This window comes from Camelina sativa, chromosome 9 (assembly GCF_000633955.1).
Source record: "Camelina sativa cultivar DH55 chromosome 9, Cs, whole genome shotgun sequence".
Classification (NCBI taxonomy): Eukaryota; Viridiplantae; Streptophyta; class Magnoliopsida; order Brassicales; family Brassicaceae; genus Camelina; species Camelina sativa.
Window position 1 is genome coordinate 30787514 of NC_025693.1, and position 20080 is coordinate 30807593.

A 20080-nucleotide genomic window follows, 5' to 3' on the forward strand; every position below is an offset into this window, starting at 1 on the left:
TAATAAGATGATTTAATTTACCTTACACGTGTGGCGGTGTGAAAGGTCGGTTTCGAGGCGATACTCATGCATGACCCACTTAGTCTTGAGGCCACGTGGTGCCCTACCTTTGTAGAACACCAACGTCTTCTTCATCCCAACAAGCGGTCCTCCGCTGCCGGCGAAGACCTCCTTATCTTTCCCGGTAGCTTTCCAATACCCAGCAGTGGTTGCTCTGTTAGTCCTCAAACCCGTCGGATATTTCCTATCCCTTAGACTGTAAAAGTACCACTCCTTCTCTCCCATCTTCGCCATTTCTTCATATATATAACAAGTTTCAGTAACGTTAAAACTTTTAACAAGATTCCAAAACTAAAATAGAAAGACTCTTAGAGGAAATTAAGAAAGACGAAGTGTATTGATGTATAGTACCAGGTAGTTCCCAAGGTTCGCAGCGGTTGAGATCAACTTCAGAAATGTGAATGCCGGAGAGACCTCCATGGAAGATTTTGGAAGCTAAGTAGAAGGTGATGAGCTCTTCATCCGTCGGGTGAAACCGGAAACCAGGTGGCAGTCCTCTCTCGTTCTTTTCTTCTCCGGCTAGTTCGCTCAACACATCTTCCACCGCAAGCATCATCTTTTGATTATTATAACCGAAAAAAAAAAGAGACTTATTGTTTTGCACTGAAGAGACACCAAAAGGAAGAACAAAGAGAGCAAATGATAGAAAAGGTGATGGGAAGTATAACCTTATTGTGTGCAAGATTATATATTTATATACAAAAATGGCACACAAGTAGAGGTGTGTATATGAGAGAGAGAGAGTATGGGGTGTGTAAGTAGAGGTGTATGTATAGATGAGTGGATTTTGAGTGTTTGAGGTTAGAGGAGCATTGATGATAAAGGCTGTGAAATTCAGGGAGCAGGGGGGCTGCTATTTGCCCTCACCTGGGGAGCTTCCAGGAGTCTCTTTCTATTTTCCCTATTTTTTTTCCTATGCAAGTAAAGTAATTTAATTATTATGTAGTAACAATCTAAACTGTAGAACAACTTTTGCGGTTTTGTGTTTTATCACTATACTACTTTAGCAAAATTCTTATGGTCTTGTGGTTTTGATTGAGACTGGGTGATGTTAAGTTATGATCTTTCGTTAATGACTACTCGATTGGTCAATGGATCATTACAGTATCGTTTTTGTACTTTCCTAAATTTAAATGTTATACATGATTAATATAGTATTAAATGAGGGTGTTGACGTTTTTGGCTCTTGTTTTGGATTTTGGTTTTTTTTTTTGTAAAGATATACTAACATTATGAAATATTGAGTTTTGCATATTGCATAAACACACTGTCTTTTAAAAAAACGATGCCTTTTATAATAATCTATAATCTTATCTAACCTTTATTAAAATGATATCATTAGAACATTTGACATATGCAGTTTTAAATGTGTAAACCGTTATATTGAAGATACCGATAATGAGGTTATCACATACATAGGACCAAGTGGATTTCTCTACCCAAACAAATTACATTATATGCAGTTAATATAAAGTTTTTTTCAGATTTCAAGAAATGTGAAATAAATAATGTACTTGAACAGATTTTACATTATATGCAGTTACACTTTGTGGTTATCAGCAAATAAATTTTACTTTGAAGAAAAGAAAAGGAAAAAGAGTGTGCAGTAGTAAAAGATGGCAGAGGTTTATGCGTGCGGGTGTAAGCATATCATTATACATTCATGAGTCAGAACTTTTTTTATTTATTTATGTATTATTTTATACACATTCGCCCTGAGATCCTAATTCCTTTCTTTTCCATATTTTTTACCTTAACCACTTCCTTTTATACTTATTTCTCAACGGTTATATAAATTCTGTATTACATACAAGTCCATAATTTTAATATATTTTTCAAAAGTTTTTTTAATCGCAAACACTTTTTTTTCTGTGTTTGGCTGATTATGTTTGAACTTGAGAATGTTTAAGCTTCAAAAACTATAATTTTTAAAAATACATGTTAACAGAAACATATATAAACACCAAAATCAGCGTTGGAACTGTGTTGTATATACATAAAGGAGATTAGTTTAGAGATATTTAATTTTGTTTTTTGAGAAACAAAACTATTTGTGTGAAAACAAATTGGCCAAATTCGAGTGAGAGCACTGCAACAAAACCAGACTTTTGCTTTTAATGCTTTTCCTGAACTAAAAGTTATTTCTTCAAAAAAGAAAAAAAAAACAAGACAAATAATTGGAAGAAACAGTTTTAAATACATATTTATCGATATTAATATGTTACTGTAAGATGATTTTTAAATATTGAAATAGTAGAAGATATCAGATAGTCGGCGGTGGCACGTGCGGAGAATGATAGAAAAAAAAAAGAGATCAGGTAAAAAAAAGATAATAAATGAAAACGTACAACAGTATCTATCTCTCACTAAATATTAACTGCACACACGATCTTATGTTAAATCTCCCAAGTCATTCTTTTACCCTAACCCCTAGACAACCCCCCCTATTCACATTTATTTATTTAAATACTCCTTTACCTCATTAGATTTGTAATAAAAAAAAAAGTAAAAACTCTACATTGAGCAAAATGTTTCATCCAATAATTCAAAAAACCTGCTGTACTTGCCGCATAGGCTTACCTAAGCCTATCCCATTATTAAATGCTTATTATATAACATAGTTTCTGTACTATTTTTACTATAATCTAAAATTATATATTTTCCCCTCCCAGGGGGTCTATCTCTATAGCACTGATGATATTTCTGTGACCTCTAGCTCTTTTTTATCTTTCTCAAAACTGTTATTTATTTTTAATGTCTATTTCAGTTCATTATTGCTCAAGTGATACCGTCGGTCTACTATATATTATAGTGCTGTTCCTCTGCGTCACAAAACAATATTATTGGCCCTGTCAAAGTAAACTTTTTCATGTATGAAATTAATCTGTCTGTGATAATATCATTAACTTGGCAGAATATTCAAGCAGGTATATCACTTTGGAAAAATTTTCATTTTTTTATAATCGTACGTCGTTTCATGTAACACTATTTCACTTATTTATTTATTCATATAGTGGAACTAACCAAAGTCAAAAACCAGTTTACAAGCAGAAACGGTGTACTGGTTCTGTGTAGCAGGGACTAGTGTATAAAATATACAGAATTACTGGGGCTAGTAATAATATACAGTATATGTGACACTAAACTTTGAGATATTAGGTGAAACAAAAGTCACTAAAATGAATATAGATGACTGTTTGTCACATTTCTTTTATAGTATATGTCAATCAAATGACAAGAGAGTCCCTTACTCGTCTTTGTCTGTTTGTATTTAATATGTCTGTATCAAATATGATTCTTGAACAAATTATAACAAGAGTAAACTACTGATTGAATAACACCAAATTTACTGTTTTCTTTTTGTATTGGACTAGATACAAAATTAATCTAAATGAGTCACCCTCCATCACTAACTTTTAAGAAAAAAAAAAAAATACACAAAAAAAGAAGAAGAGGAAAGAAGAAGATGAAGGTAGAAGGAGAAGGTGGAGAAACAATAAATGAATGGAGGAAGAGAGAAAGGACAATGGCAGCACCGACCTGCTACACCCGAGAAGAGAACGACCTCTCTCTCTCACACTCATTTCTCTTCACAAGCAATCTTTTATTCCTCCCATTTTGCTTTTTTTATTCTACCAGATTTTCATTTTAATTATAAATTTATCTTTTAGAAGAACCCATTAAATTTTAGTTTCTAACTGAAAACACTTCGAGATAGTAAACTCAATAAATTTTTGCCCCGGACCATTATAGGATTGATAAAAAACTTACAAATATAATACTCATTTCTATATCTTGGGGTAGCAATGATAACCTATATAATATTATTAATATTATATATATATATATATATACAATATCATCATGCGAGTAGTCTGATTCGTAGAGTATATAGTGATGGATGGATATATATGATAGTATATTTTTGGTTAGTGTATAAATTTTGGTCCAGTTTAGTGATTATTTGATGGAGTTATGTTACATGTAAAGATATCCGTACAGTGGATGGCAATAAATGTGAAAGGTTTTGAAGATATGGGGACAGACGAAGCCTTCATAAATATGGGCGAAAAGTTGCAAATACAGGGTGGGGGACCAATTAAACCCGTGCACATATAGCAGTATATAATTGAAATTCTGGATAAAGTTTTTTTTTTTAATCGTATGCTTGTATTGTATATCTAATTAGTAACTGATCCGATTCGACTAAATGTATATCATGCCACAAAGAGGCAAAGCTGAAAGATTTCTAATTGATCACAATTGTATTTTCAGATTTTCCCAAAACTTGTTAACAATACAGTTACTATGTTTTCCTACATATCTTATTTGACCATTTCGAATTTAAGATTAGTTATGTGAATTTTTTCTTGTGGATTAACCATTTTTTTTGTCGCTTCAACTTGTAGACTAACAAAATAACTGGATAAAGAAGTGACTAAAAAATGGTTGTGAAAACTGGTAATTTAACGAAGAACGTAGGTCAATGAATCTCTTAAGACACGGTCGTAAAGAGCTTGTTTTAGTAAAAAAAATGGATAATCTAAAATCAAAGTGGCAAGAGATAACAATAAGAAAATACTTGGTATGAATATTTTTGTTGTTAAAAAAAAAATCTACACATTGTACCAAACATTATTTGTATATCTATCAATTACTGATAACCACACTTGGTTTATGAATTATGATAATAATATATACCACATATTAAATTTTTTGTTAATATCTTATTATATAAAGTTGGGTTTGAAAGTTAGTCATTAATAAGATGTTGACAAGTGTCAAGTTTATATTAATCTGAGATTTTGACATGTGTAAAATTCAATATTTAATAGGAAAGATTTGAGATTACAACAAAATATATACTATGTTTTAAATAATATTAATAACGTAAAAAGATAATTATCAAAAAAATACCAAAACAAAATCTTTTAAAAATAGTTGTCAAAAGAAAACTTTTTAAAATAATTGTAAAGAGATTATATATATATTTCATAAAATTCGAAACTATAATATTATTTACTTATTTTTAATTTTATGTTATTAATTCTACAAAGAATAAAAATGAGATTAAGGAAAATATACAGTTAATTATTAATTCTAAATTTTTAAATACTCACTAACATATATAGTCTCATGTTTTTCATCTAACAAAATAATTTATTCAAAATATTGCTTTCAACTTTGTTCCATTGGTAAAAAAATTAATGGAAAGGTAAATTTGTCTTATTTTTTTTAAACCAAAATTTTCTCCTACTTTTTCCTTTTTCAATTTGGAATAGTTAAGATTAATATGTTGACCCAAAAAAAAATATTAATATATGCATATTCTTTTTTTAATACTATATTTTAATTTAATATAGTATTTTTAGATTGTTTTAATTAATTTATCTTTTTCATCTTTGAATTATTTAAAATTCATATATTATCGTTTTTATAATTTCTATTATTTCTTTATTTATGACAAATTAATTTTCTTCTAATTTCTTTGATTGGTTGGTCATAGACCTTTTTTTTTTCAAACATAATTGTTACCATTCATTCAATCCTGAAGAGAGATAAAGAGTGGAAACTCATCAACCTAATGGTTAGATAAAATAGACTAATCAAACACAAACTTACAACAAACATAGATAGATTGATTGGAAAACCAAAAATTGTTGTTGATAGATCCATAGGAGTTCGGAGACAACGACACCCTGGTTTGCGGTTATGTTTAAAAGAATTCATTTTGCCATATATGTCACCAAAATACACTTATTTTTTCGATCAAAGGTCCTGAGAGAACTCTAGAGTTAAGCATGCAAAAACTGGAGTAGTTTCAGGATGAGTGAACTTTCGGGAAGTGATGTCGGAACTGTGCGAGTGAGGACAAAACACAGGAAAAGATCATATGGTGATTTATATGGTCGTTAAACAAGTATTTAAAGTCTCCCAGATATAATAAACCGGCCGGCGGATATGGGTGGGCCATGAGTAGACATGGGGCCCATGGACTGGGAGTGGTCATGGGACTCACTAAGCAAGGTGGCAGTCCGGATTTCCAGAGACAAAAGCTACATCATAGTGTGTAAAAGATACTTCCACTAATACATTAGAAAATTTAACATTAATTACTATCAAGAGATTTTGTGACACTAGAAAATGGTCTTTAGTTTCATTGGTTGTCGGAGCAAACCATTTTAAGATACCTAAAAGACGTGAACATGTTCTCTCCACATATGAGAAGGGTAGAGCCGATGTTCTATATATGGTGGTGGAGGTTGGACGCAAGATTATCTCCCCAAGGAAAGAAGGTGGAGGAGGTTAGACGCAAGATTATCACCCCAAGGAAGGAAGGTGGAGCCAAGGTTCTCTCCATGGTGGGGGAGGTTGGATGCAATGTTCTCTCCATAAGGAAGGAGGGCGAAACCGATGTTCTCTCTATGGTTGGTCATACACTATTGTGATGATACATTGATTAGTATACTATGTAATATATTTTTATTCAAAATGTTTTTTGAGCCAATAATTTTATTAATTAAAAAAACTATGCAAAAGTAAAAGTAAAAAAACATATAATAGTTGGCTTAAGGTGTTCATACCGACATTTTTTAAGTGGTGGTAAAGAATATATTTGTAACAAACAAGATATTTTAAGTGTAAAAAAATACGCTTTTAATGGTAACATAAACAAAAGATTTGTAAATGGATATAAATTAGTATATTATAACAAAAATAAAACTTAAAATAATATACAACAAATTTTAATATATATTTTTGTTAAATTTAGTTTATATACAAAACTTTAAACTCGCACATCGGGGCGGAGTCCTTATTTAGTTATCAATAAAAGTGGTATTAGGGATGAGATGGTAGGTTACTCCATAAATGTAACTCGAATGTGAATACTATGATGTAGAGAGAGACAGAGTGCACACGTGACGTAACCGGCGTAGGTTGGGAGGGGAGAGAGAGTCTTTCCACATTTGTCGTATTTTTTGTTTTGTTTTTGATGCTATATTTTCTAGTTACTAGTTACATGCTTTTTTGTCACTAAATATATTATTGTTATGGAAATTAATAAATTTAAGATATAAAACTGCTTTAGTTTTACACTGTACTCGTGTTTCTACTTTTTTTTTTGCTGCTTCTGTTTTGCGTTTTCTATACGGGCCCAAACGGGCTTTAACTAATTGGTCTTGTTTCCCAATCAATGAAAGTATACACTCTGAAACAGAGGTTTACTGAACAACTATGAGGCCATGAGGGTAATAAATTACTTAGATTCATCGAAGTGACCTAAGAGGAACATAACTAAGCTTATTAGACGAGTTTTTTTTTAAAGCAGCAAGACCAACATAATTCTAATAATCTGTCAAATATTATAGAAATAGAATAGTTTATTGAGTTGTGTTTCATAAGATTATAGCTTTGACATATTGCTAATATAATATAATGTAAAATTTCCTAAACTTATATAGAAATAGCTTGTACAATAAGTAATATCAAGATCTATAATATTCTTTGGGTTGGGCTTCACTTCATTAACGGATTTTACGGTCTACATTACTTGGTCTGTAAGATACACATCTTGCTTCCCTGATACTCCCTCGCACGACAAAGGTGTGACGCGAAAGCAAACTATGCAACCACAAAGCGGAACACCTATGTCGTGGACACTTGTCAAGGACGGACAAATCATGTTAACAAAATCCTCAGAGCTAAAACTTCAATATCGAGAAGAGGGATGTAACTTCAGCTTGTATTCGGTTTTGGTAAAAAGGAATAACAACATCCCGTGGGCGCAAATCCTGCAACTGCACAAACAATTGTCCTTATCTTGGACAGTCCACAAATCGGACTAATAATAACCTAAACGTAAGCGTTCCAATAAACTCTCCTAGTGGTTAAACTATAACCAAACTTCCCGCAATGGTAAAACTATTACCAAATTAAAAAGATTGAGATATTTTAAAATCATGAATAATTCCTGTGAAAGCCACAAAACCTTAAACATACCACCCGTAAGAATCCCCACTTAATAACTCTTGCACTAACGAAATAAAACCATAATCAAATATAGAAAACCAAATACTTAATAACTTAAACCTTTGAAAAAAAAACGCAGACACGTTCCACTAACCTGCATATATTCCTACTGTTTGCTCTTATTCTTATATGCTAGATAGTCGAGGTTCTACAAGACAAAAGAGTCAGGTTACTTACTGGTCTCTTTCGCTTTTTTTTATTAATTTCTCTGTATTTATCGTGCTGCATATGTTCCTAGTGTTTGATCCTACTCTTATATGCTTGTCACCGTGGCTACTTTTTATGTGAAGTGATCCCTCTGATCAGTGTTCCTCCCTCTTATCTTTTTTCTCTCTTTCTAACTTTATAATCTGTGGTTTAAATGATAATCACTTTTGCTAGGATTGTCGTTTTCTCTTTCTACATGAAGTCATTATCTTCGTGTAGGAATTTGCATCATGTTTATGTGCACTGGGATTTTTTCTAATCAAGTCTACATGGTTCTCTTGATAGGGATGAACTTGGAGCTTCCATCTCTGGATGTATTCTTGGGTTTCTTTGTCTTGCAGTTGTTAGCCCTCTGTGAATTACTTCCTTCCTTTTGTTTCTCCAATAAGTCTCTGATTCTTTTCTTTTTGAACCTATCATATTTCATACCCTTGGGTTATCAATTTTCATGGATAGTTTCTCTTTCTAGCTTATGGTTTTCTAAATTGCATCGTGGCCATTTCTGTTCATACAATTTACCTGTCGGTCTATTATATTAGATTGTGCAGTATGTTTTTATTGACCATTGATGGCTTTGATGGATATGTCACTCGTTTTCTCTATCCTAGGGTCTTCAGGGGGTATTCTTCTTCTGAACGTGTCTCTGCTTTTTGTTTCTTCCCTATGTTTCTTAATTGCATTGGTGCTCTTTCTGTAATTTGCTTCTCGATCGTTTTGATGTTTTAGATTGTGGATGATGCGATGATCGATCGTGGTGGCTTTCTGATTGATCGTAGTCACCCGTTCAGACTTCTTATTGGTCTCTTCCCCTTTATCTATGTTGGTGTATCTCTCATGTTGCATGTATTTCTAGTGTTTGATATCCTACTGTTCCGCCATATGCTTGTGACTGTGGTTTTCTTTTATTTTATTTTATTTGAAGAGCTGCCCTTCTTTATAGGTACTTTGAGTAAGCGATCCCAAGGAGGCAAGAGGCAAGTTCTATTTTGATTTATATTCCTAGAAGGATAGCTTTTCATCTATAGTCTTCTCTGTCAACTCCTTTGGTGATTTCTTCTCTTTTCCTTGGAGATGTGATCTGTTTTCTTACTATTATTCTCTTTTTAATTAAGTTTTAAATGTTAATCACTTTTGCTTGGGATGGTGTTTTCTCTTTCTACATGATTTCGTTATTTACCTATGAATTTGGATGATGATGTTAGAAATTCTGTTTCGACCTGTTTGCCTAGATTCCCCCTTTATCTGTGCTGCTAATTAAACTTGGAGCTTCCATCTTTGGTTGATTCAGGTTTTCTGAGCTACTCTTTTTCCTCAGGGTTCGATTCTTCGTTTTGAGGGTAACATATTACTTGGACTCAAAGTGTGGCCTAAGAGGAACAGAACTAAGCGCTTAAAGACTGAGTCTTCATTCAAGGTTTAGAGTCAGACAAGCTTTGTACTCTTAAAGAAAGATCAACGTTTTTTGACCATTATCCACCCCTTTTGATATGAAAGATATTAAAAAAGGAATAAAAGATTCTCATGAGAAAAACAAAAACAAAAACAAAAAACCAAATTTGAGTATCAAAACATCAAAGATTAAGGAATAATTAAGAGTTAATAAGAGAGGAAAAGATCCACAAGACGATTTGATTGTGTGTTATACATAATGTCAAAATCAGTAATACTATCTTGGAAATAGAACATTGGCAGAAGATGATTCTGCTGACGTGGTACAACCGATCTCGTCTTCGTTCTCTTCTAACGATCTCCCCATCGTTTCACGAGTGAAGAAGTACGTCACGATCATTCCCGCGATACAAACGCCACCAAGGATCAAAAACGCGATTCTGACACGTTTCACGTCTAAGAAAACGTCATCCTCATGGTGTTTCGTGGCCCACAAGAAACCAACAGTGCCAACGATAGCCCCAAACTTCCCAGCTGCTCCAGATATCCCGTGGCACGTGGACCTAAACCTTGCCGGAAAAAGCTCCGCCGGGATAATAAACGTCGTCGTGTTAGGACCAAAGTTGCTAAAGAAGAAGATCAATCCGTAGAGAACCATAAAGCCTTTATTAGTCTTCTCGTGTTTGGACCAATACCAACTGTACGGGATCCCAGCGACTAAGTAAACAACGGCCATGAGGAAAAACCCCATCATCTGAATCTTGACTCGACCGATTCTATCTATGAAATAGACGGTGAACCAGTAACCGGGGATTGTGGAGCAAGCGGCCACGATGGCTGCGACCTTAGCTACTTCAAAGGCGGAATCGTAGACGCTTGTGGAGTGAATAGATTCGTTGGAGAAGTTGAAGATCTGAGAGAGGAGGAGATTGCTTGTGTAGAAGACGACGTCGACTAGGAACCAATTGGCTGAGGCTGCGAAGAGGTCACATCCATGGAGGCTGAAGAAACGGCGTGAGAAGAGTTTGTAGGAAGACCGTGGCGATTGTTGTACTTCCAACGATGAATCCTCGTCGATTTGAGTCATGGATACGGACATGACCCGTTGCATGTCTTTTGCTGCTTGGACTACATTGTTCTCCACCAAAGCTGTGTATCTGCATGCATTTTTTTTTATATAAAAATAGTGCTTACCATACTGATTTGATTATATAGTACATAAATACTGAAAAAAGGAAATTCAAAAGTTAAGATTTGATAATAGTTTAACTAGACCACCATGGACCAATGATTAAGTTGATATATTCCTTGTGATACTGAATTATATGTCACGATTGTATGTAATATTTCTAATAATCTAGTTTGACAATGTTGTTAATGTTATATTTTAGCCGCTTTTGCTAAAAACTACAAAAGTTAATTGTCATCATTCAATATAATTATATATATAGTCACAACTCATACTATTACTAGTTTACTACTACTACACACAGAAGGGAAAAGACTTTTTCTTATGAAGTTAATAAGGGAATCAAAGTGGGAGCTAGAACTTGATAGGAAGAGAGTACGTGGTTAGTTGGAGAGATTAAATTTATTTATGATAAACTAAAATTCTAATACTTAGCTGGAGTTTCTACCTGAGAGTGATAATTAATGTAGAAAATATATACTTAAACTATATATTATGCGTATTAAAATGGAATACTATATATGTGCATACGTTATCATAAGAGGTATATACCTCTCTGTCCGGTATATTTCCCTCAGAAGTCAACTTACTTCCTAGGAACAAACAAAACACGAACTCGCCACTCTTTACATTATTACATATAGTATATTGTTTATGTTTTTATCATCCACAACGTATCAAATTTAGGTTGAAATTTCAGGTTCTCCCAATATTATTTTGTACGGAAACATGGGTAGAACTTTTGTTTAGCACACGACTAAACTTTTGTTTTGCGCACGACTAAACTTTTTAGTTCATAGTCCTAGATTGAGATTTCATTGAAAAATTGTCAAGGGGCAGTAGCTTACAAAGTCACGCAAGATATTTCATCTACATAATATTACTCTTTTTTTTTCTAAAATACTGGTGTAATATAATATGCTTTACGGCGTTACTAGTAAAAACATATTTTGTCCACGGCAAACAAATTAATAGAAATGATAAAATTTAATCATGGAATGTTATCCGACAACAAAAAAAATAGTATAATATACTATCAAACGACCTAGTTTGCATCGAAGCAAAGCAATCCATAGTGGAAATGGCTACCGATTTAACCTCAATGTATTTAATTTTGGAAAACAATACCAAAAAAAAAAAAAAAAGAGGAGAAAGAGTTAATTTAATACTACCAATGTGGAAAAATCCAAAGTTTGTATGTGGGATGATAGGAAGCAAAGTCACACAAGATTGTGCATTAACTATAGTCAAAAAATGGTGGACAAAAAAAGACAAAATAAAAACAAAATGGACAATAATTTTTATTTTCTTTTCATACGTACAATAAATATTTTCATTCTATCAAAAAATAAATTATTTTTTGAAAAAATTAAATTTAGTTGAAAGTTTAATTTTCATTTTACAAAATTTAATCTAGGGAGAAAAAAAAAAGAAGAAGAAATAGTTGAAAGGAACCTGGCGGTTTCAGGCATGAGCATTCGCCAGTAAAACGTCAACGCGGCAGGAATAGCTCCGATCATAAGAATCAACCTCCACGCTATATCCGATTCCGGTGGAGCCAAAGTCTCTGACCCCGCGGCGTTCGTCTTTTCCAAACTCCCCTCTCCGGCGACGTTCTTGAACGCCACACACACAACCATGGTCACGGCAGAGCTCATCAAGATCCCTAACCCCTGCATCGAGAACACGGCCGCGATGAAAGCTCCACGCGTCCTTTTGTTAGCGAACTCCGACATAATCGTTGCAGAGAGAGGGTAATCTCCACCGATCCCGAGTCCAAGAACGAATCTAAAGAATCCAAGACTGACCATAACGCAAGAACGTCGAGTGGTGCAAACAGAGAAGCCACAACCAAAGGAGCTGAAGACCATGATTAAGAGACAAAGTCCGTAGACTTTACGACGTCCAACTCGGTCACCTAAGTAACCAAAGATGATCTGACCTAAGGCTGTCCCGAGAAGAGCGATTGCGTAAGAAGTTGAGAGAAGAGCGGTTCCGATCGAGTCTTTGTGGTAATAGATTTGACTTATCATTTTCATGATCGGAGCAATACAGAAAAGATCGTAAGCGTCGGTGAAAAGTCCCATCCCGGCGACTATTATCGCCTTGAAATGGTACCATTGTATCCTAGCCGCATCTAACGACGATAACACTCTTAACGCCGGCATCGTATCCTCGATTTATATGATTTTTCAAGACACAGAGAATGAGAAGAATTTTAAGTCCTTGTCTCTTCATTTTAATGGATTTTTTTTTGGAGATTTTTTCTTCTTTAAGACAATAATATGGAATATGCTTTGGTTTGACTGCGAGGAACACAACACCTCCCCTGATCGAGTCCACTTCTTTAGTTGACTTTCACAACGTTATGGTATAAATTTTTGGATTGAAGTTTTATTTCAAGCCCCTTTCTTTTGATACAAAAGTGTTTTTCTTTTGTGCCAACCATACAAAAGTGTTATGGTTTAAGGATGTGGTAGCCAAAAAGAACACATGTAACAAACTGACCATCTTATTGATAACTTGTTTCTAGTCATTTTGCGAATAAGAGGCTTGAATTTTGATAATATAGTATTCTAGTGTATATTAAGATGTCATAACTTTTTATTGTTCTCTTTTCTTATAATTTTTCACTTTCATTTCTCTTCCAAACTATACCGTTTCACATCCACCAACTTTTTTCAGAGTCTAAGAACAACATCTCAAGGAATCTGATCATTGAACAAGATTTTACAAAAAAAAAGAAAAAAAAAACTAGAACAGTCTTGACTCTCTAACATCTGAATCTGAACCAAAAGACCTATATAGGTCGGGCCGAATGCTACTTATAAATGCTGATTTAAGTGAGATGGATATCCTCCTAGTTATATGAAAACTTGAACTATGAAGTTGGGACACGCACTCCGAGCTTGACGACAACAACTTCAAGGATCCCATCAGATCTAAACGTAGGAGAAAACAAACGAGGATCCACTTGTCCCGGAAGGTTAAACGTGATTGAGAATGGACCAGGAGGGCAGAGCTGTTGCACCTGCATTCTGTACAAGTATCCGGTTTCACTTGGAATCGCAATCTCAGGCACTACTCCTTGGATGCATACTCTTCCCTCCCTCTGAATCTCACATTTGATCTTATCTATTAACAGATGAGAAGATAGCATTATGGGTCAAAGTTCTTTCATAGACAGATAATGAAAAAAAGAATGCAACTTTCTTTTCATGTCATTGGTCATTGGTCATTGTCGTCAAACCCAAAAACATGAGAAGAATCCATTCAAGTTTTAACATTTGGCAGAGAAATTAGTAGGAAATTTCGTAATGAGAGCAAGAGTATTACTAATGAAAAGGACAGCACAAGAGAAAAGACACTTACTTTGATTTTTCTCAATGCCAGGGAGAGAGACTCTGAAGATGTAGGCAGCTTCGCTAACGCCAATATCGACAAGACCGATGGGTGGACCAAGAGAGCCTTGCTTAGCAGTACCAGTGACAAAAACATGAGAGATCACTTTCGAGAGAGTTGTCGTAGTAGTAGTAGTAGTTTGATTATTATTCTCAGTGTTCATGGTGTCTCTCTGTATTTCCACAAGCTATAGAATCCTCCAAACCTACCTGTTGATAATATCACAGAATTAAGAATGAAAAAAAAAGAAGAAGAAGAAGATAACAATCAAATCAAAGAACAAGTCAAGTTTGAAGATGTAAAAGCAAAGAGAGAGACCAAATCAGTCATATCTATACACAAGCAGTAAGCAAAAAGATTAAGAACTGGTCTAATCCTATGAAGCAAGTTTACTCCTTTCAACCAAAATTTCATACCACTCGTTGCTCAAAATAAAGATTCCAAATTCGAAAACAAGTTGTAAAACACAAATCGTTTGAGCTAAGGTTTCTCAAATCACTGGAGAAACCAAATGTGAAAACACAAATCAGTCGAATTCATAAGACAAATCTAGAGCTCAATCGGAGGTTTACGAGATTAAAATTTTCTGAAATATCTCGATTCCGTGAGTCTTGACCCCTAGAATTAGTAGATTTGAATGAAGAACACAGAATCCAAGTAGGGAAGCTAAAGACAAAAAACACCCAAAATAGGAAAAACCCTAATCTCGACTGACCAAACAAAAAAAACTCCAGGAAAGTTCTCAAAAACGAATTCATTCAATTAGATACCTAAAAAAAAAGCGGAAACGGAGAAGAAGGTGGTGGATTTAGGGTACCGTAGAGAACTCCGGTAAGTCTTCGACGGTGGTCTTGGCGGTGAATAATTGCTGAGTCGCGGGGGTGAAAGAGAGCGTATGAGTAGGAGCCAAATACTACTATTTACTTAGCTGGTCCAAATAACCACTCTGAATAAGCCACGTGTCAGAAACTTTGCTGACTATGCAACACATCCCACATTTTATCTATTTCTCTACATATTTCAAATTTTATGTTTTCAGTAAACATAAATTATACAACAGCTTTATTTATAATTTTTAATAAAACTAAAAGATCTATTATCTATGGCTTATTAGGATTTTTATAATAATAAATAAACCATAGATTCTTTATTTTTTTATTAGATTATAACTAAAATTGTATCTCTTATTGCAGTTCATCAAATTAACACACATAATTTTTGCATAATTTAAAGCTTAAATTATAGAGTACTAAACCCGGAAGACCAAATGAACTTTTGTTTTTGTGTAACGTTTCTTGCTTCTTTTTTTTTTATTAGTTAATTAATTAGAAATACAAGAGTACTATTTTCATCGATGTGTCACTGAATGATGATTCATAGTGCTTGTTGACAAGAAAGGAGATTAGCTAAGAATTTTAGTAGTATAGTAATATTAACAAGGAGCTTAATTTGCGGATTAGGACTACAAATGAACATGTTAAATTTCTCGTCGTGATCATCAACTAAAGCTACGTCTACGTGACCCCGCTGGCCTAGACACGTGCTTCAAACGACAACGAGGTTCAATATTTAATTTACATGCATCATACGATGTCATCACCTGAAGCAACCAATTTATATATATTGAACTCCTCGTTGACCATATTTAGAACGATCGAAATTGAACTAGCCAAATAGGCAAAAAAATGGAGATGAAAGAAGAAGAGAACAGAGGAATACAAGGCAAAATTGTAGCTGTGACCGGTGGGTTGGGATTAGTTGGCTCCACCGTGTGCCTTGAGCTGCTCCGCCGTGGCGCTCTCCAAGTCCGCTCTTTTGACTGCCGCACTGCTTCTCCTTGGTCCGACGGTCTCAAAGAATCCGGCGTCCATTGCATAAATGGTATGTATTCAAGATTTAGAGTGTAACCATATATATATAAGTACATTGAGTAGATAATTTTTTGAATCATGTGCTAATTACAACTAAAAAAACAGGTGAACCGAGAGGATTTGTCTATGTGCTTTATATACTATGTTAGATCAAGTTATCTCCATTTCCATTTTGAAATATTTTTTTAAAATATACTGGTCACATTATATATGTCAATATGTCAGGAGATGTTGTGAATAGAGAGGACGTAGAAGAGGCTCTTGAAGGAGTGGACTTTGTAATTCATCTTGCGTCGTACGGTGGTTCGGGTAAGGAGATGATTAGGACTCACCGGATCGAGGAAGTCAACGTGAAAGGGACGCGTAACGTATTGGAAACCTGTGTCAAGAAAGGGATCACGAGGTTAGTGTATTTGAGCACGAACGGTGTCGTTTTTGGTGAGAAAGAGATTGAGAATGGAGATGAAACTCTACCTTATCTACCTTCTAACCACTACGTCAGTTCATTTGATAAGACTAAATCTATTGCCGAACAGTTGGTTCTAGAGAACAACGGTCGTATTGTTGAGTAAGTTCAAAAATCAATAATGTTGTTTACTAAGTTTTTTTTTATATATGGAATGGTTTAATGTTTTATATATGTTAATGGGAATATAGGAATGAACATGGAAGTCTTTTATCTACGTGTGCGATTCGTTGCCCAATAGTTTATGGACCGGCTGAAGAGAAGTATCTTAATAGGATAATATCTTATGCACGATTGGGTTTATTCCTCTTCAAAATCGGCGATACAAGCTCAAAAACCGATTGGATTTATGTGGATAACATCGTACACGCGCTCATGTTGGCAACCACCGATTTACTCAATGAACACCCGAGAGCCGCAGGGAAGGCCTACTTTGTTTCTGATGGTAAAATTTATACTCTTAAAACTTTGTTTTCTATATACTTTGCTTTGATTGATTTATCTCGAACCCGAAATTTTGTGGTTTGTTAATTTATGCAGATAATCCAATAAACTTTTTTGAATTTCTTCGGCCACTGTTAAAGAATCTTGATTATGATCTTCCAAATTCATCGCTATCTATTTCGTTTGCGGTTATACTCGGAAAAATATGTGAAGCAATATACACAATGCTATCACCACTACTAAACCAAGGGTGGATTCCACAACCATTGATTCTTACACCTGAAGTTTATAAGGTTTGTTAGAGATTAGTTTTGATTACAAATAGAGAGTAAAAATAAATAGAAAACAAGAACTGGAATGAGCTTATAACATTTTTGTTAACGGAACAGGTGGGGGTGACTCATTACTACTCGATCGGTAAAGCCAAGGAGGAACTCGGGTACGAGCCCACAACACAACCTGAAGAAGCCATGACCAAAACCATTTCATATTTTAAAGACAAGAAAAGGAGAGAGGTCGATGGTCCAAGCATTTACGCATGGATTTTCTGTGTGATCGGTTTGCCTAGCATTATATCAGTAGCATGGCTACCGGACATTGGACCCATACCGTTCTTTAGAGTCATTGCGATGTTTATCTTTAGGTCGATGTTGGTATTACGGATAGCATCAGGGATTGTGGTGACAGCGCACGTGAGTGAAGCACTGTATGCGTTATGGCTCGCTCGGAGAGTGGATCCCAAGAATGCAAAGGCTTGGTTTTGGCGGACGTTACTTCTGGCCACTTTCTCTCTTCGATTGCTTTTGAAAAGAGCCAAGGAAGTAAAACAATCAACATTAAGAGAAGGTCTTTTAACCAATTCGGAGTCGTCTATTGCTTGAAGATTCATCACCATGGTTCAAATATTCAAACTAGGATATCACATTTTAATCATCTTCGAAACTATTTTTTATCAAAATAATAATAATAATAATTGTGTAAATGTATGCATTATGCAATCTAAATGTTGGTGAAAAGAAAACATGTAAAAACATAGCGATGGTAATTATATATGTTTTTAACAAATTATATATATATATATATATATATATATTTATTACATTGATAATTACTTCATATTTATCAAAAATATTTGACTACAAAACATAGTTATATTTTTCCTTTTATACGTTGTTTTGCTTTATTTTTCTTCTTCTTATATTGGTAAATTAAAATATTAAATTTAATTCTCACTCACACACCTAAATACTTTTAGTTTTAGAATAATAATAAATAATAAAAATTGAAACGGACGATAGATTTGGTGAGAAAAACAGAGAATCGGACATATCTTGAAACACATGGCAGCGATTACTCCATGGTTTTCTTCTCCGCTGAGCTGTTCGAATCCTCGCGTTACTAAGACCATCATTACAGGTTCTCAATCTCTTTCTCACTTCACTGATTCAGCTTCGTTCTTGTACGAAATTCACATTCTTGGAGCTAATTCTTTCCAGATTCTAGAAGATGTTCATCAATTTCTGCGGCAATCTCTGTTCTAGATAGCTCCAACGAGGAACAACATCGGATTTTGTATACTCCACTAACCGTCCCAGTGAATATAATTCACTTCTTTTCTAACATCTGTGTTTTTGTTCTGATTTTAATAAAAGTCTCAATCTTTTTTTTTGTTAACAGGTCTAGAGATCATGTTGGGACGAAGAGAAGAGAAGTCATGTTACAGATAGCTTCCTCTGCTTTCTTCCTTCCTTTGGCCATTTCTTCAGCAGCATTCGCAGAGACAAGTAGTATTGTTGATTCAGAAGCTCGTTTTTGTTGTTTGTTCCTTGAGAAATATGGTGGCAGCTTAATAAAAGCCTTTGTTTGATGTCAGATGCATCAGAAACTTTCCGTGTGTACACAGATGAGGTGAACAAATACGAGATATCAATCCCACAAGGTAATCTACCAAACTCTGTTTTAAAAGACTTTATGGTATTGATCATGATGACTTATTAATGAATCTGATTTCATTTGCATTTACACCAAGATTGGCAAGTCGGGCAAGCAGAACCTAATGGATTCAAGTCAATCACAGCTTTTTTCCCTCAAGAAACTTCAACTTCCAATGGTATTTTCATCAAGATTAGTTTCTTTTCACTTTCCCCTTGTTCACAAGTCATGAGGTAACACTGATAGGTGAATATGGATCGTTTCAGTGAGCGTAGCGATCACTGGACTAGGTCCGGACTTCACCAGGATGGAATCTTTTGGAAAGGTCGAAGCTTTCGCCGAAACACTGGTTAGTCTCTCTACCTGCAATTGAAACCAACAAGCTCTCTGCAAAGAGTTTCTTAAAAAAATGTAAATGTGACATTTATTTGTAGGTCAGTGGATTGGATAGAAGCTGGCAAAAGCCAGCAGGAGTGACTGCAAAACTAATCGATAGCAGAGCTTCTAAGGGTAAACACAAAAAATCTTAAACTCAGTGAGAATCTCTGAAGTATCTGGCAGTGTTTCGTTGACACCATTTATGATCAGGATTCTATTACATCGAGTACACATTACAAAACCCTGGAGAAGCTCGTAAGCATCTGTACGCTGCAATTGGAATGGCAACAAACGGTTGGTACAATCGTTTATACACTGTAACAGGACAAGTAAGTTCTAGTCCTATCGCCACAATAACCTCTCTGATTAGTTTCTTATGTCTAACTCAATGACCATCTTTGGTTATTACAGTTTACAGATGAAGAATCTGCTGAACAAAGCTCCAAGATTCAGAAGGTAAGACAGAAGATCACACTTACAACAATGGAAGATTTCACCAAAACCTGTTGCTTATGACCTTTTCTTTGGTTTTGCAGACAGTCAAGTCTTTCAGATTCATATGAGGATGTCATTCACATCTATCAGCGGAACAAAGTTATAGAATTGATCAAACAATTTGTTTACTGAACAATCACTTTTGTCTTTTGCAATGAAATTTCTGAGAAAGGAGCTGACTCCATACTTTGAAGTAAGCTTGGGATAACAATTCAT

General features: G+C 34.5%; 5 protein-coding genes across 6 annotated transcripts; 2 read left to right on the forward strand and 3 right to left on the reverse strand.

Annotated features, from left to right (window-relative positions):
• On the reverse strand, window positions 13-904 carry LOC104715858 (protein CUP-SHAPED COTYLEDON 3-like). The gene is made up of 2 exons (XM_010433232.1): window positions 412-904; window positions 13-296 (listed from the first exon to the last, which is right to left on the reverse strand). The coding sequence occupies exons 1-2, from the start codon at window positions 614-616 to the stop codon at window positions 13-15; spliced, it is 489 nt and encodes a 162-aa protein (XP_010431534.1). The 5' UTR covers window positions 617-904.
• LOC104713308 (probable inorganic phosphate transporter 1-9) lies at window positions 9854-13253 on the reverse strand. Its single transcript, XM_010430401.2, has 2 exons — window positions 12332-13253; window positions 9854-10844 (listed from the first exon to the last, which is right to left on the reverse strand). Exons 1-2 carry the CDS (start codon window positions 13042-13044, stop codon window positions 9965-9967), a joined length of 1593 nt encoding a protein of 530 aa, XP_010428703.1. The 5' UTR covers window positions 13045-13253; the 3' UTR covers window positions 9854-9964.
• On the reverse strand, window positions 13573-15192 carry LOC104713309 (increased DNA methylation 3). 2 transcript variants are annotated; one of them, XM_010430402.2, is made up of 3 exons: window positions 15096-15192; window positions 14249-14487; window positions 13573-14011 (listed from the first exon to the last, which is right to left on the reverse strand). In XM_010430402.2, the coding sequence occupies exons 2-3, from the start codon at window positions 14439-14441 to the stop codon at window positions 13758-13760; spliced, it is 447 nt and encodes a 148-aa protein (XP_010428704.1). In that variant the 5' UTR covers window positions 14442-14487; window positions 15096-15192; the 3' UTR covers window positions 13573-13757. The 2 variants fall into 2 exon arrangements, with proteins under 2 accessions (XP_010428704.1, XP_010428705.1); XM_010430403.2 differs by having other exon boundaries at window positions 15049-15172.
• Window positions 15947-17978, forward strand: LOC104713310 (short-chain dehydrogenase/reductase family 42E member 1-like). Its single transcript, XM_010430404.2, has 5 exons — window positions 15947-16159; window positions 16375-16717; window positions 16807-17060; window positions 17156-17352; window positions 17449-17978. The coding sequence occupies exons 1-5, from the start codon at window positions 15964-15966 to the stop codon at window positions 17938-17940; spliced, it is 1482 nt and encodes a 493-aa protein (XP_010428706.1). The 5' UTR covers window positions 15947-15963; the 3' UTR covers window positions 17941-17978.
• LOC104713311 (psbP domain-containing protein 3, chloroplastic) lies at window positions 18340-20075 on the forward strand. Its single transcript, XM_010430405.2, has 10 exons — window positions 18340-18475; window positions 18556-18631; window positions 18737-18843; window positions 18933-18998; window positions 19089-19169; window positions 19258-19340; window positions 19426-19501; window positions 19580-19698; window positions 19781-19825; window positions 19906-20075. Exons 1-10 carry the CDS (start codon window positions 18400-18402, stop codon window positions 19930-19932), a joined length of 756 nt encoding a protein of 251 aa, XP_010428707.1. The 5' UTR covers window positions 18340-18399; the 3' UTR covers window positions 19933-20075.